Genomic DNA, 26470 nt, shown 5'->3' with positions numbered 1-26470 from the left:
GAAGCATTAAAATACTAATTTCTTGCTCTCATTTACTGTGCAAACCAAGAAGCTGGCACACTGTCAATTCTGAGCTGAACTGAATAAAGTAAGAAATAGTATTTTACCTTGGTGAGCCAACCTTTCACAGTAGGTTTAGCATCACTGTGAGGAACACCAACAGGACTGGTCACTTGTACTCTTAGAATACTCTGTAGGACATGAATCCATTCCTCCAGGATGTTGGGAGAATCTGCTGTCAAGAAGTAGGTTCTCTTTTCTGTCATGAGCTGTAAGGAAAAAGGAGCGAAAACATATAAATCTGCACACCTACAAATCTTTTCTTCAGATGCTGAGTTCTGCATCCCATACAGATTTTTTTTTTGGTCATTCTGGAGGGATTTTTGAGGGGTAAGAAAAAAGGTGCTAATCCTCAAAGTCCAAGTGAAAGAAATGACAATCAGCTGAATCAAATTGTTATAAGCTGTCTTGCCATTTCTCTTGGATATTGTGGCTTTGTCTGCTCTCTCATCCTTTCTTGTTTTTCGGTGCTGCTGCTAATATATTCCACACAGAATTCAACCTTTAAGTCCTAACTGCAAAAAAAGAGGTAAAAGTGCTATGGTGTAAAACAAGACATAAATAAATGGGAATTTCTATCAGTTACAGAAAGGTGTGTTTGGGTTACAATTTAGCTCTCTCCTCATTATTTTTAAGTCTAACTGCCTGGCTTGTGCCAGGGAACACAAGGACCAGATAAAGTTAGCTCTTATCAATTGAGACATACAGTACCATTCAGCCTGGAGCAAGTGCTCCCTCACCCAGCCACTGAATCTGTGGTTATCTACAGGATAAAAAAGCAACACCTACTTGAAATGTTTGGGATCCTTCACCTCTGACAATTTGGCATGAGGAATTCAGCTCCATCTGCCCTTGTGGTTTGCGGATAACATCGCTCTGAGGAAGGAAAAACAATCAATTTTTTCAATAGGAAACTTCAGATGGGTCTTAAATACACCATGTGCAGGTTGGAGCCTGCAATCATGAGGGGGAAAGGACAGCTGAAGGTTGCCAGGTTGAATATGAGACAGTGTGATCCCACTGCAACGATGAAGCAAAAGTCTCCTCAGTAGTGGCAGACAACAGAACTAGAGTCATGGTGACAAATACTGTCTTACAAAGTTCAGACTGAATATAAGGAGTAAAAAAACCCCCAAAATCAACCACCAAATCAAATCCTTTTGCACTGTGAGGGCAACACAACACCAAACAGATACCAAGATTATGGCTGAATTTCTGCCCTTGTAAGTTTTCAAGATTCAACCAGACAAAGACATGGGTGGTTTGATCTACAGCTGATGACAGTCTGTCTTTCTTCAATGTGTTAGCTGGACTAGGGTCTTCCAGAAATCCCTTCCAACCAACAGGCTAAATTCTGAATAGTTACAAAGTTATACATATATATTTATATATGTATGTAATATACATGTATAATTTGCTTGTGGATTATGATGGACAAACCTAGTATCAGAAATAAATGTGCACTGTGCCCAAAGGTGTATTTTTTTCTTGTCAGAATGTGACAACTGAAAAAATGAAGTTGAAAATATATCTTCTCAATATTCTGCACTTGCACACATAAATCTGTATATACACAGAAATACAGTGCAATTATGCAGATGTGGAGAAAATTGCTGTCCAGAAGAAAAAATTGTGGATTGTGAATATCCCTAAATATAATTACTTGTAACATAGCTAAATACAGCAGAATAATGAAGGCAAACAATAGAAGTATTTTATTGCACATAAAAATTTTGATTGCCTGAGAGCTTGTTTTTAGTTTTAGCCTAGTTTTCTAGTGCTTCCATGTCCATGTAGGAGGGTGCAAAATTATAGAGCCTAGCTTTCTTGCCCCTGAAAGCTCTCCTCAGAACCCTGTGTACTGACTGATGAGTATGTATCTGTGCCTTCCTGGTATTGTAATTTATTTTTCCTTTATTTACATTGTAAACATGACCAAACCTGCGCCATGAGCCTTCTGTTTTTCATCATCTGTACAAAGTTAACCTGCAGGTGTTAAGCTTCTCTCCTTGCTAATAACCTTTCATCTCTTAGAAACTGCCACCACGAGGAGCTTCCCTGCCTAAGCAAAGACTCACAGTTGAACCTGTGGGTCAGACATAAAGCTCTTTAGCAGGACATTTTGGGGGAAGCTTGTCCACTCTTCAAGTGACATCAGCATGGAATCAGTTCTGCAGACAGCCTGCCCTGTGCCTCCCGAGAGGAGTAAACATATCTCAGTGACTTACTGGAGACTTGTAGTACATGATCTGTCTGTTTCTGAGAACAAACCATCGTCTCTTCCACATCTTTACCTGGCTGCCCATTTTCAGCAAGTAACCTGATTTCTCTATGGGTTCCTGGAAGGCAAAGAGAAAAGGGGAGAGGAGGTTATCTTGCATCTCTCAACATACAAATGAAAGCATGCTGCAATCAAGCTCAGGAATTTGCTACACCTCCATCGTTTTCTGCTTTTCTTAGTAGCAGCCATCCAAGGTCAGTGCTCTCAGCTCAGCATGGAGAGAGTCCTGAACTATCTGTGTAGCTGCAAATACCACTTTGTGCTGTTTTAGTAAAGAAGGCATCTGAATATCATTTCACTGATTGTTTGATGCACTGTAATCTTATTTGTCCTCCTACCAAAGCACAGACTGCAAATAACAGTGAAGGCTGTCCCTACACCATGATTAGACTCCTGTTCCTTGTCTGCTTTATCTCTTACATTCCAGAGTAAAGAATTTAATGCTGCCCTTGAGGTTTTTTTCCTAGGCCAAAATACTATATCCTTTCTCCTTCCTTTCTTTTAATTTCTGAACTTATTTTGTCACAAAACTGTAAGGCCATCATTGAGGTAGAATACCACTACAGGAAACCAGTATAGGTCATGAGGAAAGAATACAGCCCTTGATGCTTGTATTTTGTCTCACCATATAACAGAAATTGCACCTTCTTCTGAAGCATCAGATAGTGCCTGTTGATACCAATCAGCTGGACCAATAGCCCAGTCTGTCAGAGTATCACTTGGCAGGGGTTAACTCAATATATTGTAGTTTTGTGCCTTCTCTTTCAAGGCCAAGGCTCTGTTTGCATCCCTTCACAGCTGTAACACAGCAAGGCTTACAGTGCTGATTCCACCATCAGTGGAATAGGAAGATGTTCGTTGTAGCTTATGTTCTGGCTCTGAATAGTCACCATCCAAGGAGTAGGCATCAGGAGGGATGGCATAGTCACTCTCGGAGCTCAGTGAGGACATAGATACACCTGTTTAAATTAAAGGAAGGAATGAGAATCAATCATGGCTACACAAAAGCATGCACTGAATACTGAACACTGGAAACATTTCTGACTTCACCATTAAGGCTTTTCTTTTTTTTTTCCAGGAAGAATATATCTCAAATTGGAGACAGAGCAATCAATGCCCTTCATTTCTCACAAGTGACAGGAGTGAGTTTTGGAGACTGACAATGAACTAAATTTGTTGCTGAATAAAGGCATATTAAAAAATAAAAATCAGACTTGTTATCTAAAGGACAGTCTGCTTGTTTTCAGCTGGAAGCATCCATTATAAAGTCTCAAGGTCCCCTCTTTCCAGCTAAGGAAAAGGCTTCCTCACTAGCAACAAAGCTTTGCTTTCTGTGAATCTTGCACCACTGGTCCTTGGCAATGCACAGACATCAGCCAGTGCATCACAACAGAGGTTAAGACTACATGAAATGTGACTATTTTACTGACTACCAATTGTAATGAAAATTCCATTCAAGGATCCAATTTAACCCTGCTAGCAAGCAAGAAAAAAGGAAAGATTTGCTTACTGGTCAAGAAATTACCAGCCAGTGGCAAAGACAAAAAAATATTTAATCTACTGTGTCAGTACAAGCTTCCTTCCAAGGAGAAGTCACAGAAAGGGTATGGATGGCTGGATATGTGATGAATATGTGAGATCAATCCTTCCCACAATCTTAGCTTAGCAATTGCCTGGATGGAAATCTATCAACCGTAAAAAGCATCTAAAAGGACAGGTTTCTGCTGAGGAGTAGTTGATGTCTGCACACATCCTGAGAAAACTCCTTATTAGCATCCCCATGGCTAAGTATTTGCCTGTCACTGATGCTGTTCAGGGCATCTTGCCTTGTTTGTGATGAGTTCATTCTGCTCAGTAGCAATACTCCCACTTTACCTCTCTTGACTGCACGAGGGCTGCCTGGCATGCCAGCCTTCCTGTTCTCTGATCCAGCAGCAGATGTCCTGAAGCTGGCATGGGAGCCACAGTCATCATCAGAGCCTGAAGACTCATCTAAGAAAGGCACGTTGCTGATCTGTGTGGCTTTCTGGAAAACATACCTGTATGGTTAGCGTGTGAGAGAAGAGTTTTCCTGGGACAATTCCTCCTCAGTAAGGAGACAGAGTAATCAATGCCCTTCATTTTCATACTGTATTGCACACTTCTGCCCCAGGGTTCCTCGTTTCCTCCTGTTCTAGTCTGAGAACTTCCAAGTTGGACTCTCTAGTCTGATGTGTTTGGGTCTCACCTGGTTACATCCTTCTACTGTTCTCCAAGCCCTGTGCTCCACTTCATTATCTAGGCTACTCCCACTATCATCTCTAGGTTCCAACAGCCTCATAGCACACACTGCAGCTTCCTGGATGAAAAATTATTGCAATGTTCTGTATTCCTAAATACATTTATCATTTGCTACTCCTTCTGCTTTTTTTTGGTGTCCAGTACTTCCTCACATTCTCTAATTTTCTTTCATTCATGGCACAGTTTCATCCTGTTTTCTTTGAAATTACTAGCAGCCCTGGACCATGCTTTTCATAACAGGAAAAGTGAGGTAACTCCTTACCCCCTTCAGCGTAGTGTAGACTGGCACTGTGACATTTCTGTAGATGAGACAGGTAAATGGCCCAGAAGTTGAACACGAGAAATTGGAAACTGGGAAAATTCAAAGAAAAACCAAGAGGGCAAATAATACAAACTGGTGAAAAGGTGGAGGCTTTAATGGAGAGGCACATGTATTTGTGTAAGAACTTATGTAGCCTCTTGGAACATCAGGGAATGGAGGCCTGCCATCCTGGACAGTCTGGCCTCAGAAAGGCCAGGGGATGTGTTACTAGTTACATACAACTCCCAGAGAGAGCTGCAATGTTCCTTCCATTTAGCCTATAAGACATATTACCCACCCTGTGCTCCCCATAGTACACTGGCAATCTGCTGCACCATGTCCAAAAGGATAAAATCTATAACAGGGGAAGGTGACAGTGAATCACAAGACTAAAAGCAGGCCACGGACATGCAGAGGCAGAAGAGTGGCTGTGAAAGTGATAAAGGAGATAATGGAATCCCTTAAGATGTCACTGAATTTAGAGCCACAAACAGTCCAGCACCAACCATCCCTGAGATAGATGTATCATCTTCCCTTCCTATCTTTATCATGGCTATCTATGAGAACAAATTTACTTTGAAAATAGGCAAGGAAATGAAGAAATGTGAACACCCAGAAGATCAGGTCCCACACTATCACCATAAACTCCCTCTAAGGATGAATCTTATCTAGAACTTACAGCAGCTGGAAGTGTCATTCACCATGGCCACTTCAGACAGCCTCATGCCAGACTTGGCCACAGCATAGATTCGGCTCTCCTGAAACAAAATACCACGAAAAACAATGACCAGACAAAAATGTGATTCTTGCAGAAGGAAATGCTCATGTCACAGAATCACATCACAGCCACAGCTTTGGCAGGAAGGAGAGGCTCTCTAAGAAAAGATTGCTGTATTTCACTACATGTTGTGTGAGTGATCATTAGTGGAAGTACATTACTCTGTGTCAATCTCCTGCTACAAAGATGATATCCACAGAATGGAACACCTACATGCAATTATCAATAAATTATTATATCACAGCTTGGAAAAAGCTGGGTTTTTTTCCCACTTTATGAACAATGCATTAAAATGACTCAAGGACAGCCCTAAACCCAATTTATTGGGTCACTACCTGCAAAGGATGCCCATTCTCCAATAAGGGAATGAAAGAAATGCCCGGAATGATCTCGATAAGCCTGTGTCTCAGTTATAACAACATATGGAGCTTTCAATTCAAAGGATCTCCAAGTGCTTCACAAATGGATCAAAATTCCAGGGGGGAAACTGAAACCTGTATCTAAATGCAATAAAAACCCAAAGCTAGGAAACTTCTTGCTGCTCCTTAAAGCATACAACCCATCACTATGAAATAGCACACACAATCTGTATACATGAAAGTATCTAAGACAGCCAAGTCAAGTATACCAATAAAAAAAAGATAGAACTAGTGTTTTCTGTATGTATATAGATTGTGATTTAATCTCTAATGAAATCTGCATTTTTTCCCCCCAGACAACTCCTATTCAGGGAATAAAATGGATATTTCTTACTGATTAAGCTGCTATTTAATATTGTATTTATTATTTAGTGCTTAATATACTGAAATTTGCCCTACTAGGATACACTTACTTGACTCTGGTGTGAAGACAAAATGATGGATTTTTTTTATTGTGTTCCTGACTATAATACTGCAATGCTTCATAAAAATTATTAAAAATTCTGACAAAAACCCTGGGAGGGACACTGATGGCTGCTGTCACTGATTTTCAGAAGAACTCAGACATAAGTTCTTTGAAGTATTCAGCATCTTTGGAGTACCCATTTCAAGATGTCCAAGATGTGACTTTGAGACTTTAGCATCATATAACATTGTAATGGAAACAAATTAATGCAGTTGCATCAGAGAAGCACTCAGCAATTCTGTAATCAAATTTACTTGCCAGACTTAAGTTAGAGATTCAGAAGGTGAGTGTGGAGCTGATAATCACCTGCAAAAAATTTAGCATAAGGGATTAGAAGAACCTGACATGGGAACTCTAGATTGTAGATTGGCTGCTATTCCTATCTCTGAGTTATATTTCCCTTCTTCCAAGTGAGTACCCTGTTCATAACACCTTTCTGACTTCTGCAGCAAATTAAACAGACCTCTTGAAAAAAACTGCAGTTTCTTTTACTACACTATCCATCTTCATTTCCATCACAGTTCCATATTCTGAACTGAATGAAAAGAAATTCCTTTGGAAAAACAGATGAGATTATGATGCCAATTTAAGCCCTAGTTTAAAGGACACAGCCAAAGATCACAACTAATGTTTAGTTTTCCTTGAAAATAAATTCACGAAACATGAGAATTAACAATGAGTGCTTGACTCTGCACCTTCCATAGACCATTATGAAAATTACAAAACCTAAGAGGAAATGTTCAGCTTAGACATACACAAGTCTATGGTGCCAGGTGGGATCCACTAGAGGGTACTGACAAAGCTGGCAGAAGAGCTCACTAAGCCACTGTCCATCAGTTACCAACGTCCTGGCTAACCAGGGAGGTCAAAGGTGACTGGAACTTGGCAAATAAGACACCCATCTAAAAAAATGGCCAGAGAAGAATCTGGGGAACTACAGATCTGTCAGCCTGACCTCAGTGCCAAAGAAGGTCATGGAGCAGATCATCTTGAGTGCCATCACATAGCATGTACAGGACAACCAGGGGATGAGGACCAGCCAGTATGAGTTTATGAAAGGCATGCCCTTCTTGACCAACCCAGTCTTCTTCTGTGACAAGGTGACCTACTCAGTGGATGAGGGGAAGGCTTTTTTTTTTTCCAACCTAAACAATTTATGACTGGCAAACAATTCAACTATCTGAACTAGCAAGTAACTGAAAACAGTAACAACAAACTTCTCTCTCACATGAAGTAAGCAACAGGACATGTATATCCACTTTACCAATCGTTTTCTCAAATTCTTTCTAATAGCAGATGCATAGCATGAGATAGGAATGCTGAGATCTAATCCATGTATCTATTCTAGTACTCACAGTTCCAGAGTGCGAAAAAGCTATCTGGTCTGGTCCACTGCATTTATGACTCATTTTTCTATCCTAAACACATGACAACAGAACTAAGGATTAACTGTTGATGACCCATAATGATAAGCCACAATGCAGCATCTTTGGAATTTCATTTTTAGTCCTATGTTTCTTGAGTACTGTTTTTTTTCCATAGATTTCTTTTTCCCCTTATAAAGAGAGAAGAAAAAATTTGTCAATGGAACCAGCAAGCCCCGTGGCCTGGAATGGTCAGACTTGGTGTTTCAGAAATAGGACTGACACCCACAGGTAACAATTCCCCGAGACCTAGAACTGTTGTAGCCTAACTACTGGGCACTACTCAAAGATAAGCAGTACTTCTCAAACTGTTCTCCTTGCATTTCTTACCCATGATGGGAATCTGTGCAGCGGTGGTGTGGGGGGTTTACCTCCTGGGTCAAGTACTCCAGCCTCAGAACTCACAGCTTCTCTTTGCCCTGCAGGTAAGCAGTTCCTTTTCTCACACACTCCAGCTTCGTCCCTGAGCAGGCCACATTCTGTCTCCATCTTCTGCAGTACCCCATCCTCATCAATGTCTGTCTCCTCCACATGCCCACGGCAGACAGAAGGGTCTGTTATGGGCTGAAAAGTGCTACTCTCTAAGTTCATTACACAATGGAATGAATTAGCCCCTGGCTGTGGTTGGCTGTAATGTCTCTTGGCTAGTTGGATACTGTCTCTTGGTGTATTTGGCGTTCGTATTTTTGGAAAGGTCATGCTACTCCCAAGGCTGCATTCCCTCCCTGGACAGAAGGAATGTGCTGTAACAGCTGATGTTGACACAACCAGAGGTGACTCAGCAGTTTGGAGACAACCCTCTAGCACACTCATTATTTCTCCTGAGGAAGAGGAGTCCAGCCGGTGGGAGTGGAGCCTCGCACTTAGATCATCAGAGAAGCGGGCGCCATCCAAAGCCACTTGCTGCAAGGTGCTCACAGTGCTACAGTTTCCTTGCAAAGATGACTGGAAGTTCAAAGCCTCAAGGATTCTTGTGGTCTCAGCTGGAGCGTCCAGTGAGATGGAGTCAGAGCTGTGTTCAGAACTTATGGCTGGGAATACATCTTTCTCTGGGGAGAGATTCCAGCTTGATGGGTCAGACATGAGCTTCAGCGTGCTCTGGGAAAGCAGAGATTCATCCTCTCCATTTTCAGTAAAGGTATCATTGGCAAGGACTACGTTTGCTGTAGAGGAGACATGTTTGGTAGGTTCCATCTGACACACCTGTCTGAAACCAGGTGCAAGGAGCACAGGTTTCTGGTCTGTCTTTTCAAGGTGCAAGGAGCACAGGTTTCTGGTCTATCTTCTCCGCAAAAGAGGCCTGTGATGCCCTGGGCTTCAGAGAATTACAGCTCCAAAGAGAATCAAAAGGAGGAATGCTGGTCATATCTACAAGGGAAGAGAACATATGGTTAGGGCATTCAAATGCTTTGAAGTCTTAAATGTTGCTTCTCAGTGTATGCTCATGACAATTTATTTCAACAGCACCCTGGCCTCATTAGGATGAAAAAGAATGGAAAGGAGATGGCTGGACACAGCTGTAACACAAGTGCTATATATTTATAATTGGAAATAGTACAGAAGAGATGAATAGGAAATTACTAACTGCTGTTTCTTACAAAAGTGGAATTAAAGGGTGCCTAACAGAATTATCAGCCAGTGCATTTGAAATTTACAGAAGGAAGGGCTTTTTTCCAGACAAGAAAGGAAATAGAATGTTGCAGTGTCCAAAAGATAGGCCAGAAAAAGTAATGTCTCAGTGGTACAGAGGTTCTGGCTTAGGAGCTTCCTAAAATACTGACAGCAGAAGCTAGAAGAGTGTGTGGAGAGAATGGCTTTACTTGTAATATATTCTACAGTCTTTCCTGAAACATCCACAGGAACCAGGATGCTGGCCTAGGCAAGCTTTGTCCAACTCAATACAGCAGCTTTTACTCTCACCTATGCACAATTATGCCTCTTCTCTTAAAAGAGCCATGAGAAGGAAATGCACCTATACACACACAACACTAAAGAGCCATGAGAAGGAAATGCACCTATACACACACCACGCATTGTCAAAAACAGAACACTGCTTAGCATGGCTTTTGGCTCTAATGGAGCTACAGTGATGTAAGTCATCAAATAAGCTGCTATGATTTCATCCATTCCCAGGGGCTAGAAGAAGCTTTCAGCAAAAGGTATGAAGATCTTCTTAACCATCACACCAATGAGGTTACTCGAGAAGGAAATGCACCTATACACACACCACGCATTGTCAAAAACAGAACACTGCTTAGCATGGCTTTTGGCTCTAATGGAGCTACAGTGATGTAAGTCATCAAATAAGCTGCTATGATTTCATCCATTCCCAGGGGCTAGAAGAAGCTTTCAGCAAAAGGTATGAAGATCTTCTTAACCATCACACCAATGAGGTTACTCCCTTTTCAAGAATTTCCCTAGAGGTTTTTGTTATCCTTTTGCACTGTATGACCCACACAGCAGTTTTTGTCAAAAATTTATAATAGTTACTTACATGGTTTTGCTGTAAAAACTTCCTTTTCTTTGTTCTTTCTCTGCCCTTTCAGTTGCTATATTAGAAGATGACATAAAAAGTGGATTCTAGATTGCCTCCACTGTTCTTTGTCTATTTAGTAACTACACTTTATAATTCTTCTACTTTATTCCTTTCATAATTACTAGGTTTAAAAAACTACTTCAGTTCTACAATTTCTGCTGAAAAGCAGCTTTAGTGGATGAGAAAGTGCAGATAAAATTTGGAGTTGCAGAGGATGTTTGATTGACTTTGGCATTTAGATATTGCCTGACCCAAAAACCCCCCCAAAATCATTAGATACTTTGGAAATTGGAAAATATGAGCAAGTGTGACTCTGCACAGCTATCACTGGAAATGCTGCATGAACATCAGATTCTATGGGTATTACTTACACACCAATGTGATTTGCAAGGAAGTAGAAACAAACTGAAGAAAAAGTTACAGAGGAAAGAGCAAACAGCAGAATAAATTACTCTTGACGCCGGAAAGGATGAAAGCTGCTCATGGAAACAGCTGAGAAAAAGACAACCATGAGAGCATGACCTTGGCACTTGAGTCACAAGGAACTGAATGTTAACAAAGCTATTCCTAACACAACACTGGCACATAAATCCTGGCACACATTTTCCCTCGACCCTGAGGTAAATCATTAGTGCAGACTGTGAAGAGGCCATTCAGTTTAAATATTACTGGTATTTTTGCAGCTTCTTAGATGTGACAGGAGATTAAGAACAGGAAACTGTTACTATAAGCATAGCAAGCGAGAGATTGGTCTCTCTGCAGAGGCCTCTGACTTCAGCCTGGCATAGTGGGACTAGTGGGGGATAAGAGGAGAGGGCAGCGCTGTTTACTGCCCAGAGAGCTGGGATCCAGGGAACACTTAATACCAGATTATTAACGCTGCTTACCAGGCATTCTCTTTTTGTGAACAGTCAGAGCCAGAGGGGATGAGAAAAACCCAGTCATAAAGCATTTCACTAGAAATGTGGTGGGATTTAGGAGGAATTTTGCCCCATCCCCTTGCTGTAGAGTGATGGGAAAGCCAGAAGGACTTCTGCAGCAAAGAAATGCCCCTTGTCCATATGCCCAGTGAAATTCTGGAATCTAGCTGTGACGAAACCAAGCTCATTAAAAAAAAAATAAAAGGAAGAAAATGGTTAAGAGAGAATTTCCTCTTCAAAGTGCACTGCAATGGAAGGTGCTGAATTTGAACCCTGAGGACCAAAGTTCTCCACCTGTCCACCAAATAACTGCAAGAGCCCAAATATCACATGCAGCTTTCTCCAACCCAACCTGGTAGCACAGAGGAACATGGGTTCTAAAGGCAGACCAGACAGCTGCTCATTCAGTTACTCAGCTCATATGCCAGCAGAGGTTCTGTGGAGATGAGAATAATTCACATGTGGAGATAGAGTGAAATAACCCAGGGACTTCTACCCTGCACCACTGAAGTCAATGGAGAGCTTTATTATGTATTTCAGTGAATGCTTCTAATTCAGGAGCTCAGTGGCTTATTTTAGTGGCAAAAGCTGATTCCAAAAAAAAAAAAAAAAAAAAAGGAGGGGGTTGTTGAACACAACACATCATTGGTGAGAAAACAAGTAAGAGTTTTTAAGGTGGATAAGCATGTTATTTCCATCTTAAAAATGGGCCTACTGAGGAACAGAGCAATTCTACTGCTTGCTGTCACAAGTATTAATTTCTGACAGAGTTAAGAATACAACCCAGGAATGATGACTTCCACTATTGTGGTGGTTACTAGGCCACAATGCCAGGTGAACATATTTACCTTGCAATGTATCCTGAAGGGCTTCAATTTGCTCCATCAGCCTCTGATTACAGTTTTTCAGGTGGTAATTTTCTAGCTCGAGCTATGAAACAACAACAATAAAAACTGAAAAATAATTCCAAACTCTGTGTGCGTGTGATTGACTACACAGAACATGTCTTCATCTTTATCACATTTGAGTGTCTTAACAAGGAAAAAAAATGGGTGAGTCTACCAGTCACTTGAAATCCTCCTGCTCAGCAGCTCCACTGCACAACCCACTGAAATATTTTGCTGTGCTTTCTCAAACAGCCTCTGTATATATTATTGGCACTTTTCAAATAGGTCCTTTAATTTACTTCCCTGATATTGTTTATCATTTACTCCTGTTGCAGAAATAACTGTCATGAAAGAGAGAATCCGAAAAAACATTACCCAGAAGGAACATTTTTCCATCTCACCCTGTATGTAGTAAGAGAATATCTCATGGATCCAGGGGACCAAAGGAAAAAAGCTAGCAAACAGTAAGGGTGCATTTACATTTGCAATTGGGGCATGAGAGGTTCTCTGCAAATTTGCCTTATGCCTTTACTTGAAGTGTCTCAGCATCCATTCTTAAACACAGCAGTGGTGCACTCAGGCTTCCCTCCTGACGAAATCAAAATCACATATGTGGTGCTGTCTAGAGTAACCCTTTTGCACCACAGATGCCAAGTTCTCCAGTTGGCAATGGTCCAGTTGTTCATGATGTGCACCTAGAACCAGCATCTGGCACAAACTTCATTGCCAGTAAAGACACAATGTCAGTGTATGGTGCTGGATTCACAGCAGGTCTCACCAAATCAACACCTGTGCTTCCTTCTGTGTGCTGCACCAGTCAGTAATGTAAATCAACCCTATGTTATCTCAAACAGGAAAATCAAAGAGAAGCAGCACATCAGCTTGGTGAATTATCTAGGCAATCCAATGAGACTACAAATTCACAGCATAACATAATTAATTCCCAGAAGGACTGCTTCTTCCAACTCCAACAAATTCCCTTTCTGGCATAAACTGGAAAAATCTACATCTTTATCTTGGAATAAAAGACTAGATAGCCCCAGTCCCAGTTGTCAACTATTACTGCATCTTCAAAATTGCATGCTGACCCAGGGCTGTTTTTCTAGAGGATATTGAATTAGGCCCAGATAGAGGCCTAAGCCCACAGGATGGATAGGACAGAGAGGTCAGAGATGAGAAAATGCTGGGCAGTAGGAAAACAGCATTAGTCAGAGATGGCAAATTAAGGAAGAGCAAAGGACATGTGTTTGTTACAGCTGCTCTATCAGAAAGAGACAGAAGTCACACCCAGAGAGAAAAAAGGAAGACGCAGAGGAAAGCTAAGTGAAGCCACCTGTGACTCGTAAATCTTCGAAGACTGCTTTTGGGCACTGCTGACTTCAGACATTTATAGTTTGCCCAACTAAATAGCCCCCAGTAAGAGTGATGACCCTAGCTCTGCAACCCATTATGTGTAGGGCCAAACAAGCAGAGAGTCTCTACAGCAGGTTGACTGTCCTCAGACTATTGTCCTACATAGGAACCCACTGGCAGTACAGCCACTGTACCTACTCATAAAGCCTTGAAACCTGGCAGAAGCGAGAGACTTACCTCCCTCAGCTTAAATGTTACCCATTCTTTGATCTTGGCAGCTTTCTCTTGGACAATTTTGGCTTCTTCAGTCCTCAACTGTTTCTGCGCCAAAAAAACAAAATCAGCATTAGATACATTAGGAGAGTACAACTAACTGTTCTCAGTAGTTTACAGCATCAGGAGTGACTTAAACATTGAAGATCCCATTCCAGGCATAAGATTTAAGACTGTTATTTGGATATTGTTATTTAGCTGGCCTCTGGAAAAACTAAAAAACCAAAACCAAACCAACCCAACAAGCTCTAAGTTGTCTCACATGGTCTCTACAGTTAAATTCAGAGGGTTGTTTCAAGATTTTGTTGTGGAATAGAAAAGCCCAGCTCAAGTAATGACTGCCCACCTGCCAGAGTTTGAGTACAGTCTGCAACTTTTTCTGTTTTAGATTGTTTTGCAACATTGCAGTTGAGCATCTGTAGTGATTACATTATTGGCTTATTAATTAAGCAGTGCCACAAGTGATTTATAAAACACTAACTCCAAGCAAAAAGGATTCAGTTGCTGTAAGCACAGGTATAGAGCACAGACTTTCAAGGTGTATGAGATGGAAACTAATATCAACAATGTATTTAACACACACACAATACTCTCACTGAGAAAATAAATTCAATAAAGTTCCAAAACTTGACCTTGAAACACTAAGATCTGCTGGGAGGTTTTCAGAGGATGTAAGTGGTTGTATGTTTACATATCCATTAAAACAGGTCCTAGCCCACACAAATGTGTTATGGCAACACCCTTGATTTGCACAAAGGACATTTTTTTGCCCCAAGTATCTGTTTGAGCAATATTGGTACATCATTTTCACAGCTGTGTTTTCTCCCTTTTCTGGGAATTTCCTTTGAAAGATGCTGGATTAATACTATGATCACCTGAAGCTTTCTGTTTCTCTCCTGTGTGGCTTCACCAGAAGGAACATCACTGAAAGCTCTCCTATATACAGCTACAAGAAGAAATAGTTCCAGGAGCAAGGGAACCATGGAGGGGGAATATACACTGCATGGCACATTCAGCTCTGGTTTCTCCAATAAATGGGCAAAGATAATACCTTCTGCTAGCAGTTGGTGGTTTCCCAGCTAGACTGTTTTTTCTGATGTGAACAAATATCAGTAATTATGATAATAAAAATGTCATTGCTTCCCCTCCCACTAAGTTTTTCACACTGATGAATACCAAATAAATATACAGCAGACTGCACAAAATTCCCCACATCTTCACATAATTTTTAATCACCACAACTGCACATTTAAAGGCTCTTATTCAAATAGATTTACTGACTTTAAAACAGACCTTAGCAACATTACAGGTAGCAGTAACATCTATAGTTGAACATAATGAAATAAAAGCGAAGAGCAGATTCTTGAAGAAGAGGATTTATTTAGCTTCTTTTCCTTGAATATGACTGTGTGTGTTCCTAATGATCAGGAATCAGCCTTTGCTGGAGTTAGAATACTAGATGTGTCTGAAATGATCTGGCATATATGTAGATCTACCACCTCTGAATATCTATCACATGGGAAATGGCTTTGAATCCCTAAAGACCTGGACTTGTCTTGGATCAGGCTCCAAGAGATAAAAGATTCAGAATATTGCTATGCTATATGGTGAAGTGCAATGCCAAGATTTTATTTAGGGTCCTAAAGTAGAATAGTGACATGAGGACAGCGTAGTCACCAAGCTTCCAAGCCCTGCTGCTCAGCAGGGCCAGTTCACTCAGGCACGGCACCAGTAGATGCAGTTATTGTGCTTTAAGATCCAAAATTAGAGATTCTTTGTGTCCCACACTATTGTGTGGTCCAGACATGACCTCAGTGTTCTCTTAGTTGTCTGAGCTCCACAGCTCTTCTCATCCCAGTGAAAACAAACAGGATGCCTTACAGGGACCCTTAGTGACCATCTAGTGCTGCCACTGTCTCATCCCATTCTGAAACTAAACTAGTGACTGAAAAACAGTGTTTGTCTGGAATTGTCAAGTTTCAGCTTTCATTTCTAGAACCTCATTTTGCCTCTTGTTGCTGGAACAAGAAGATTTTTACTAACAGTCTTTGATATAGGTGACAATTAATTTGATGTAACTCAAATGGCCAAGCATTTTTTTTTGTGTGTAAAAGTTCTACTGAACTATTTCTATGGAAAAGTAATTTATTTAGCAGCACATAAGAATACCTCATTCCTCATGTTATAAAAACCACAGGGAAAGGCCTTTACTAGAGCTGAAATATAAGCCCTGCCATAAATGTAGCTCCTTCCTTCCACAAAGTGCAAATGGAAGAGACTAAGAACTAACCATACCAGGAAACAGCAGCTCTTTTATAATGAGGATACATGATGAGTGATGAACTATGCTAAAGGATTGCTAAAGACTGTAGCATTACAATTTAGGGTCTCAACACTAACAAAGAAACCCTTCAAGCACATTGACTATTCTATAATGAAAAGACAAGGGATTCTGAAGCTGAGTGGATGTTTTCCTGAGAAGGAAAGAATACTGAGCAGGGCATCATTTCACAGCTGATCTGAAGGCAGCCCAGAGGCTAACATGTAATGAGACATAATCCATACCTTTGAAACATACATTACAGAATCCTTCTAAGTCATAAAAGCTACAGGTGTTCCTATCGAAAATCTCCTTACCTGTTTTGCTAGCTGTGTCTCCAATCTGTTGATCAGATCCTCCTTTCCTTGGACTGTGCCCATCAGTTCCTGGTATTTCCTGTGCAGAGTGCTGTCTGATTCACCAGTCTTCACATTGTCTAGCTTTATCTTCTCTTCCATTACTCTGACCTGTAATGATAATCAGAGGGAGATTTTTTTAAAAAAACAAACCAACAAGCCAATGCAAATTAAGGAGCTGCTTGTTTAGTGGTAAGATCATAACTGTGAGTATCTGTACCTTTCACATTTTTGAAGTCTGGAAAGGAAAAATAAAACATCAAAAAACACAACACTCTTCAGGTCACACTTAGTTTATGTCTACATTTGTGAAAAGAACATTGTCCATTCATTTGTAATGATGAAGCAGCAAGAGATGCAAACTGAACCACGAATAGATAAACACGTTGTGGATTGTGAAATATTTGCACACTATTAGTCAAAGAGTCTATGCAGGCATTAGAGTCTCCATAGACATATGGGCAAGGTACACAACATTTTCCTCCTTTGCAATATTGTGGTCAGCTTTTTACCTCATTCACTACCAAGATATACACCACAAATCCCTGGACATTTGCTTCAGATCAAGATTTCTACAGAAAAACCTACTAGGGACTTCCTTCTTCCTCCTATCCCCATGTTAGTGTTTTGGCAGCTCCTGTCTTTCTGCCAAGTGTTCTCTCCAGGCCTGCTAAGGAGCTACCATGTTAGATATCTCAGAAGATTTGCCTATCTTTGAGATCCTGCCAGTGCCAACATTTTTTTTATCTCAGAAGATTTGCCTATCTTTGAGCTCCTGCCAGTGCTAACATTTTTTATCTCAGCAAGAGAAACATCACTGTAATGCTTCTCCACTACAGACAATGTTTCAATGCACTAAAATTTACCTGCTGTTGCTGCTGAAGTCCTTCAGGCTTTAAGCAAATTTTTAAAACCTCTTTGCTTTCTTCAAAACCTATATGTCTCGATCATGTCAGTCTGTTTTACCATTACCTCACCCTATTTTGCTTTCTTCAAAACCTATATGTCTCATTCATGCCAGTCTGTTTTATCATTACTTCACCCTACAGCAATGGATTATAAGACTTAATTTCAAATGATTAATGGAATCCCCTCTACTTAACAGAAATGCACTAATTGCAGCTTTTATTGATGGGAAAATATCTGCTTCCAACACATCCCAGAGAAGCTTTATCTGCAAAGAAACCAACTCCAGACACCATTAATTCAGCATGAATTTAAAACCAGAAAGACAGAATGCAGGCAGCAATCTGAGCACTTCAGAGTCTGTGCAAGAGAGTTACTCATGCTCTGTTGAGCAGCCTACACTTCATACTTGCAGAAGCTGTGTTTTGTCCTCCTGTCTGCCTGTATTAGGCAGAGAAGCAAACTGCCTCTTCCTCATACTGAATCAGAAAGGTAGGCGCCCAACATCCGAGCCAGAAAACTAAGCCTGCTGAGTCGGATGTGTTTTCATTAGAGTTTAGGGTGATTATAGTAAAAAGAAATGGCCCCTCCTTTCTGTCTGATGCCCAAATGCTGACTCTGTACTAGAGGCTCAGCGAGGGGACTGCAAACATGTGATTTCCTTAATTGAGGTTGGCAGCTACAGGGAGTCCATTGAATTAACAAATCCAACCCCTCAGACTCCTGGAGAGAAAGATAATAAGGGATTTTGCACTTGATGTGGAGCCCTCTCATTTGTCAGCTGCTTCTCATTCATGGTGAATGTACTCATTAGTGGAAGTGAGTGGTCTTACTCTTATGCTGTCACTTCTTCAGGCTGTCAGGCAACAATGAAGTATTTCTCTAGGAACACTTACCTCTGGATGTGGAAAAGGCTGCTGGAAAGGCAAATATTGAGGGTTGCTAGTCTTTAGGACCTGCCAACATGTGGCTACAGAACTGCTGGTGGCAGGTGAGTGAAGGCAACCCTCATTTCTGCTACACCTTCCCAGACAAGTTCTCCCTTTCCTGCCCCTTCTCAGACCTGGATTTGACTTGCTTTCCATCTGCTCCCTTCCTGTCAATTGCATCTTACCACAGCATGGACACTCTACTCCTGTCATTGAAGTGTCTGCTAGTAGGAAACCTTTTCCACCGACCTGTGGCAATAACTGCAACTCCTGCTGGTGCTATCACAGTTACCTTTTGCCTGTATATTACCTTTGACTGTCTTGGTTGGGTATGGACTGATACCACTCTCAAGAACAACTCTTCTTTGGTTGCTGATCTAGCATAGAAGCCAACAGCATGGTATCTAGACATAGCATCTTTCCTATAATTAAGCTAGTAAAAAATCTTGATGCAAATATCAGACTGGCATGGAATAGTATGTTCTGCAGACAGAATACCATAGTGGGTAGTTCACATTCCTGATTCCTAGGCAATGTGTTTCTCAGTGCTTATAACACTGCCTATTCAGTCCTTTGTTACTGAAGTCATCTTTGACAGCCATTCTTGGCCATCCTGTATGGCTGTTAGTTCTGCGCTTTAATCTCCAACTCAATGCTCAGTCCTGCAGCTCTAGTCTAGCTGGAGGGAGCAGTTTCACTTCAAGCCTTCCCTTCAGCACTGGTCTGTAGAGATGCAAGAGCCCAGATGACCTGGCCCTTCCTGGCTCTTTTGTTTCTATAATATCTTTACAATGCAGACTGTACAACAGTCTGCTTCCCGAAGGTCCATAATTCTTTATAGTTTGTTTACAAGCTGAAGTCTCTCTCTTCCCCCTTCTCCATTATTTAAGAAGCACAGAATGACTAGCTTTGACAATATGCCTAATTTTTGGATGGTTACAGTAATATGCAATGAAACCAGCTCTTACTGTTTTTCTCCATGGGCTCCTGAGCCAGAGCAGTAAATACTAAAGAAAAAGTCAGAAACAAGGGAAAAGGGTGTGTCTGCAAAACCTACTTCTTTCACAGATCCTTCTCTACTTGTAGACAAGTCCTTACCAGTACTCTTAAGTATTTGTTTTTGGAGGACCTGCCAGGTAGCTGTATCTTTGCACTTTAATCCTGAGGTACAACATCCCCTTCCTTTTCCATAAAGTATCGTGGATGCGGGGGTAAAGGCTGTGAAGCTGAGAGGCAGATATAAGGTACTGCTTTTCATGCAGGTTTCAATGTATTCAGGAACCTGTTCACAGCTAAGACTCAAAGACTGGGGAGTAGACCAGAAAATCTGTTCACCACTGTAAATCAGTGCTTCCCTAGCAGGGCATAGCACTGCAGAGTGCTGCCTGTATGCTAGACTAGAAGGAATTTAGAGTAAGTTACTGCTGGACTTGTACCAAAGCAACCATAAAAGCATCTCTTACCTGTTTCTCTGCATCCTCAGCTCTCTGCTCTGCTTCTATCACTCTCTGTTCCAATTCTTGCATCTTCAGAGCCAGAACAGAAGGAGGGAAGAGGGGGAAAGAAAGAAAATAAATTAACATCACCTGGAAATTCACCTGTTTTTCTCTGGAACCTTCCATTTCTTGTGCAGGTCTATGGATCTTTGGCATCTTTTGGGTTAACTGGAAGCTTTGGCCAGGAAAAAAACCAACTCTTTGACCTTTTCCAGTCTTCTGCCCTACTTCAAATTTACCGGAACTGTTTTCTCATTAGTGAGCTTCATCATTCATTACACGGGTCAAGGGAATAGTCCCAAAGTCTTGACCCCATTTCTACAATTTACACACCATGGGCTGTCCCTGCAAGAAGCCTATCTCCTGTGCACCATTCTTTCCTGATTTTATTTCAGCTAGGATTCATTCACAGTGGTAAATAAAAATGAATACATCTTGTAAAGCTCACAGCAGGTTCTCTATGATGCCACATTATAACCAGTGAATGCTTTGCTTTGGCTTCAAAAACATCACAGGCTCAAAACTGACAAGATTAGCAATTATCTTAATTTCTTATGCCTCTTTTCATTTTAAAGAGCTTTGAAAACTGACAATTCTGTGATTCAACATCTGAGCATTGCTGTTATTGAAGTCAAAAGACACTGAATAGAATCTTACTCTAAACGTATATAAATCACTTCAGTCTCATGAACTGCAGATGTACCTGGGGTTCCTCTAACAATTTAGCACTAGAGCCCATTTTTGCACATGGGGTTTTAAACTCTTTTTGAAATAGCAACCTAGTATCTCATTTGGTGCTTGCAAGGTCAGCTTCCACCACCTGCCCTGTTTTGAAGAGTCTCAGACTTAAGCCCAATAATATGAAGTCAGTGATACTAAGTTTCATTCACTAAGCTGCAAAATTTGAGGAATGTTTCATGGAGTTTCCAGCACTTACTTGTGTTTTATTAAGGCAAGAATGACATAGAAACACCTTCAGAAGATTAAAAGCGTCATGTTTCAAGAAGAAAACAAACTATAAAGGGAACTGAGCTGCTTTACTCTGCAGTACATTTTAAGAGTCTTCATAAAGCACTGGATGTTGGTTGATTCAGGTTGATCACTACAAGGACCTAACCAATATTTCTGAAAATGGGACTTATTCCTCTTGGGATGATCACCCAAAATGAACATGACATCATTCCTGTGTTTCCATTTCCCTTCCTTCAGATGGCTACAAGACAACTCTTCTTTCTGTCCATACCCATAGTAGCAGACTGACACCTATCAACAAATATATGAGAAAGGTACATACACGTAGTCACCTGAATAGTCAGGTAGCCAAGAAAGCAATGCTGAAACAAACTCAAACCCTGCAGTTCAGAAAGTGCCACATGTAGCATGATACCTCTCAGGTCCTTGATTGCTCCACTGAAAAAGCAAACATCAGAGTCTATGTAGCTTAATAACCCAAATCAAGGACATTTCTTTGGCACGGGAACAGAGAGATGCCACAGAGGATTGCACAGATGGACAAAGCTGCTCTAACCGAAAACTCTGAGAGTCTTGAAGGAGACTGAGCTCAAGGCAATCTAACACCAGCAGTAGAGGTCTGTGTTACAACATGAGTATGTGTCCATTAGGAACAGTGATGTACCCATGCATTTATCCATTAGTCTCTGAATAGTCATCACCACAGACAGGTAGCAGCAAAATCTATTGGTGAAAGACAGATGCCAACATAATTATGGAGACATAACACACCTTGTGAAACAAAGACTGTTTAAGACGGTAGCTTCAGAACCAATGGTCTCTGCTAGTTTTCTGATTAATTGACAGGGTCTACATTCACAGCACAGACTTCAGATGGAACTCTGGGCCCTTTTCCAAAGGCTATCCTCTTAAACTAATAGCTCAGTCCTCCACAGGGTGGGCAATCTCCATGAAAGACTTGGGTTATTTTAAGAAGACAGCACTGCTCTGACTGAAAAACTCCTCTCTGTCCCAGCCCCATGACAGTTTGCCTTGCATTGCTATCAGTTCTGGATCCTGATCAGGACTGAGAATGTATGTTGGGACCATTCCTGACCCCTATAAGTTATGAAACTTCTTGTGCAAGCAGGGTGACCTGGTTAAGTTCCAGTCAAATCAATTACTTTTGTCACCCCAATTTCCTCCATGGACCTAAATGAACTTCTCTTATCTTCCTGTACTACATTGTTGGGTTGTCCTACTATGGACTATTAAACAACTGCTGTGTTTCTCGTGTACACAAACAATTATTTCACCCATCACCAGTGTCAGCAGTCTCACTGGAGCATATTCAGATTTAATACATCCATGCTTGTAAGGTTCTTTCAAATCCCTCAGTGAATTAATAATAATGCTTGGTACTTATACGGGTCCTTTCATTCAAAATGCTTTATAATTTGACAAATGCTACTAAGCAACTTGACCCAGGTCCCATAAAAAACTTAGTGACCAAGCCCAATTTATGAAACTTTTCTTCCAAACATTAGCCCAGACAGCTTGTATGGGAGAAATAGGCCCAGTTGTGTAGCCATGCCTGCATGAGACAAAAAGCCTTTTTCAAAGTGTTCATTGTTTATTAAACTGAGATAGAAACAGGTTAAATTCTACTCAGATGATCCTTCTAAAGGCTGCAAAAGATCCATCAACCATTCACAGAGGCTTTCCCTCTCCTGATGGCTCAGAAGAGACTACATACAATTGAGTGAAAAAGTTCCTGCATGTCTCAGCTTTGTGTTCCTCTGTTGTTCTGTTTCAGAGCTCACTCCTAACCAGGTCAACTTGCTGCCAAGGCAACATCCTGCTATGCCGCTCACCAACAGGGGAGTATCCCTTTCTGTTGTGTGTGTACAAGAAAGACTGAAAACAACTGCCTGTTTCCAAAGAGACTAGATCCCTGCTGATGCCCACAACAAGGTAGGACTCAGAGGTCTCATGCCTTGTGGGGACCCAGCAGGATGGCAGAGCTTTGTCTGGGAGACTAGGGCGGGGGTCGTCCTGCTGCACTGACCCAGAGCCAGACTCTGCACAGCTTGGTCAGCTCTGTTCAGGAGCTGTTCAGGCCATCAACGTGGAAGTTCACAACATGAGAACTAGGGCACTGGCAGTTAAACCATTGGGGTTTAAATTCCTCATGTTCTGAACAGTGATCTAGATTATTCAATCTAAGCGGATTTAAAAAATCTCAAATATTTAAAACTGTTAGAGCACATTGTACTACCAGTGCCAGGCATGAGCAATTGGGTTTTTTGGTGAGTTAAAATAGTAAAACCTGTCTTAAAAATCATAAAATTAGTTATAAAGACTAATGTAAAATGTAGGCGATCAGGTTTCCAAGCCTTTCAATTGATAACTTCCAGACCCCTGAGACAACCTAGCTGGTAAGCAAGGATCACACCGCTGTTAACATTGTTCTTCACCTTTCCCCATCTAAATGTTTTTTTTTAAATCATCTTCATGTTGCTGCAAACCATATTGGAGCATCTCAGAACAGCTTCAAACTGCACCCAGTTCACGTTTTCCCAAGATCATCTCCACCACCACCCCAAAAACCTTTTTGTGAAAATGCTGTACTCTCAGACAAGTCTGAATCTCTTCATCCTCACAGATAGAAATATGAGGGAAAAAAAATTAAAATCACAGTTGCTATAAAATCTGTGATAAAAATTCCTGAAGCTGTATCACTGTGCATAAACCATGCACCTCCTTCAGTTCTGCTTTAATGCCCACCTGAGGGGGAGAAGGATGCAGCACAGACAGGAGATGCTGTTGCTGTGACTGCTGGGGAGCACTGTGGCAACCAAGGAGGAGAGAAGAAGAGTCTTTGAGCAAGTCATTACAGATCACTTGGGAACCTGAGGTATGTGACACCCAACAGCAGTGCTCAGCATGGGCACTGCATGGTGAGCACCCGCTCTGGTGACTTGAGTCCACCTGGAGCAGGAGAGCCTCCCAGAGCTGCCCCAGAGTCCTCAAGGCTCTCCCCTTCCCACATGACATTCAGAGTAGGCAACTGCCAGCCTGCTGGCTCTTTGACCCTTCCAGCAAGCCTACAACAGCACCATATGAGTAGTTATAGAATAACCTGATCACTGAAGCAAGCTACTCCTTAACCTTAACGAAGGGAACATCGCTTTGACTGAAAGGCTGATTAATGGCAATGGGGTCCCTTCCTTGAGGAGCCCTCTGAAGCAGATGAAAATTTCATTCTGTATCATGGATCCACAAACCTCCCTAAAGAAACAGTCAAAATGTCTCTATCAAGTCTGTTCTCCAAATACAAAGTCTGACAGTTGGGTTTCTTTGTTTTATGTGGGAATAGTCAGGAAATTTCTCAAAGCAGAAATTAATAAAGCACAAGGACACAGATTCCATAATGCAGCAAATGTAGAAGTATTGCACAAGACTACTGGTTGTCTTTACTGGACCTGCACAACATCTATACATGGGGGTTTTTTTTTGTCTCTTCATCAAAATGGACTTTACAACCTCTTTCAATGTTTTTCAATGTAAGTAATCACTAAGGTCCATCTCAGAAGCTACCTTGAAAGATGAAGAGGGTGCTTAGAACTGCAAAATTTCTAAAAATACAAAGGGTAGAATGAAAGTCTTACGCAGTACATGGCACTAGTGAAAGCATAATTACAGTGAAAGCAAGGATGAATATTACTCCACTCAGAAGTAGATGCCATTTAGATATTTTTACATCCAAAACCAACAAACAAGAATATACACACAGATGTTACATAATACAAAACATAGCAAAAATGAATTTAGAATATATCTGTCATCAGGTACAGTAAACTGCAGTCAGTTGTACAGATTTCAGCTTCATTAGTAAACTGTGACTGAAAGAAACTGTTCTCACTTCCCAATAGTAATTGAATATCTGAGCAATCTTGGACTGGACTGCCACAATGTAAGCCACATTTTTTGGGAAAAAAAAATGGAGCCCCACAGCAACCTGCAAACTTGGATTTTATACAAATTTAGTGAAAAAAGCTTTAATTCAAATTGAAAACCAACTCAATTTAAGGTAAAGAAAAAACCACAAGAAAATTCACACCACGATAAAAACAAACAGAAGTCCAACAAACCCCTCAGATCTTTGCCAGTCCTCTACCCTAGGATGCAAACAAATTCACTTACTGCACTTGAAAGATTAGTAGGAGATACCTCTAAAACCACCTATGCCATGCAATTTTCTAACATCCAGATCCCAAAATATCTGTCCCTGCTCTTCAGTATCCCCAGAATGCTTTAAGTGGATACACAATGTTATTCTAACACTATGGCAATACATACCCTTGTCCAGTCTTTTAACATTATGGCATAATTTGCACTCCTGTAAGCTTTTCTGTTGCCAGCCAAGTCCTGATCCTGCTGTTCTTATCCCAAACATCTATCCTTGCTCTGCAACTGCCTCAGTCACTTTTGATATCCAAAATCTCGCTGGTACAGTGTTTTCCATTGCAGTCCAAATACCTGGTGATTTTCCAGTAAGCAAGGCCAAATTCTTATTTTCACTAATGCCACTCCACTCCGACAGATGCATCTCTGCATCTCAAGCAACAGGCAGAGTGAAAAGATATAACGTAATCAAGGAAGAAATCCTCACTGCAAGTAGCAGTTCTATAGGACAGCTCAGCATTTACGAATTATTTTCTTTCGTGTCATAGCTAATTGCAAAGTAGAAGAAGCCACCACTGCCTCACCTTCTCAGCTAACAGCTCTCGGATCTTGCTTGCCTGCACGCGGAATTTGAAGAGCTGGGACTCCAACGCAAGGCATCGCTTTTGCCAGTCCATACAGTTGCCATTCTCCACTGTGAGTTCTGCCATTGTGAAGTTAATCATCCATTTAGGATGTTGTCTAAGGTGCTCTAAAAAGCCTACAGAATAGAAAGAAAAAAATAATGTATTTTAGATGGTCAAATTTATCAGCCCCTGTGCCTACTCCATCTTACAGAACTGATAACAAAGGCCATTTCTTGTCCAAGCAGCTGAAGTGGTACCATCCCGAGTTATTGATATTGCTCCCTGCCAGCAGTTACTCTTTTAATAGATAACAGATAAATATTCAAATAAACTTTTACCCTTAAAGTAAATAATTTACTAATGCATCATACTGTATATTCCAGAAACAGCCTTACTGCTTCCCTTAGGGTGTTGCTTAGCTTCTACCTAAAGACTAGGGGTATTTTTTGCTACATTCTATTTTAACTGCCTCCTTTGTACCAGTATGGCTGTAAACTCTCAAGTCACTAAAGCCTCCTAAATGTAACTCAGGTATCTCATGCGTTTTTAACTTGGGGCACCAGTGCCTTATCTCATATAGACTGTGTTAAGATGATGTGATGTATTAAGCAACACTGTTCCCAATCCCTAACTACTTGACACAGTCAGTTGACAATAAGAGTGGAAGAATAGCTGTGCCCCAGTACCTAAACAATTGTTTTCTTAAAACAAAGACAACCC

The 26470-nt window shown here is 41.0% G+C and overlaps 1 protein-coding gene across 1 annotated transcript in view; it reads right to left on the bottom strand.

The window, feature by feature from the left end:
• The window catches only part of PLEKHH1 (pleckstrin homology domain containing, family H (with MyTH4 domain) member 1), a 44780-nt gene extending 18946 nt beyond the window's left edge, over nucleotides 1-25834 (bottom strand). The window contains exons 1-14 of the mRNA XM_009084376.1: nucleotides 25709-25834; nucleotides 19953-20015; nucleotides 16616-16765; nucleotides 13943-14026; nucleotides 12314-12395; nucleotides 9277-9377; nucleotides 8340-9245; nucleotides 5602-5680; nucleotides 4884-4972; nucleotides 4217-4367; nucleotides 3161-3300; nucleotides 2289-2399; nucleotides 850-936; nucleotides 108-269 (exon numbers count right to left, since the gene is read on the bottom strand). Coding sequence (XP_009082624.1) covers nucleotides 108-269; nucleotides 850-936; nucleotides 2289-2399; nucleotides 3161-3300; nucleotides 4217-4367; nucleotides 4884-4972; nucleotides 5602-5680; nucleotides 8340-9245; nucleotides 9277-9377; nucleotides 12314-12395; nucleotides 13943-14026; nucleotides 16616-16765; nucleotides 19953-20015; nucleotides 25709-25834 — 2331 coding nt within the window. The remainder of the gene's footprint in view (nucleotides 1-107; nucleotides 270-849; nucleotides 937-2288; nucleotides 2400-3160; nucleotides 3301-4216; nucleotides 4368-4883; nucleotides 4973-5601; nucleotides 5681-8339; nucleotides 9246-9276; nucleotides 9378-12313; nucleotides 12396-13942; nucleotides 14027-16615; nucleotides 16766-19952; nucleotides 20016-25708) is intronic.
• Nucleotides 25835-26470: the final 636 nt, after the last annotated feature.

This window comes from Acanthisitta chloris, unplaced genomic scaffold, assembly GCF_000695815.1.
Source record: "Acanthisitta chloris isolate BGI_N310 unplaced genomic scaffold, ASM69581v1 scaffold11581, whole genome shotgun sequence".
Classification (NCBI taxonomy): domain Eukaryota; kingdom Metazoa; phylum Chordata; class Aves; order Passeriformes; family Acanthisittidae; genus Acanthisitta; species Acanthisitta chloris.
The sequence above is the reverse complement of the archived record's forward strand: the minus strand, read 5'-3'. Positions and strand labels throughout refer to the sequence as shown.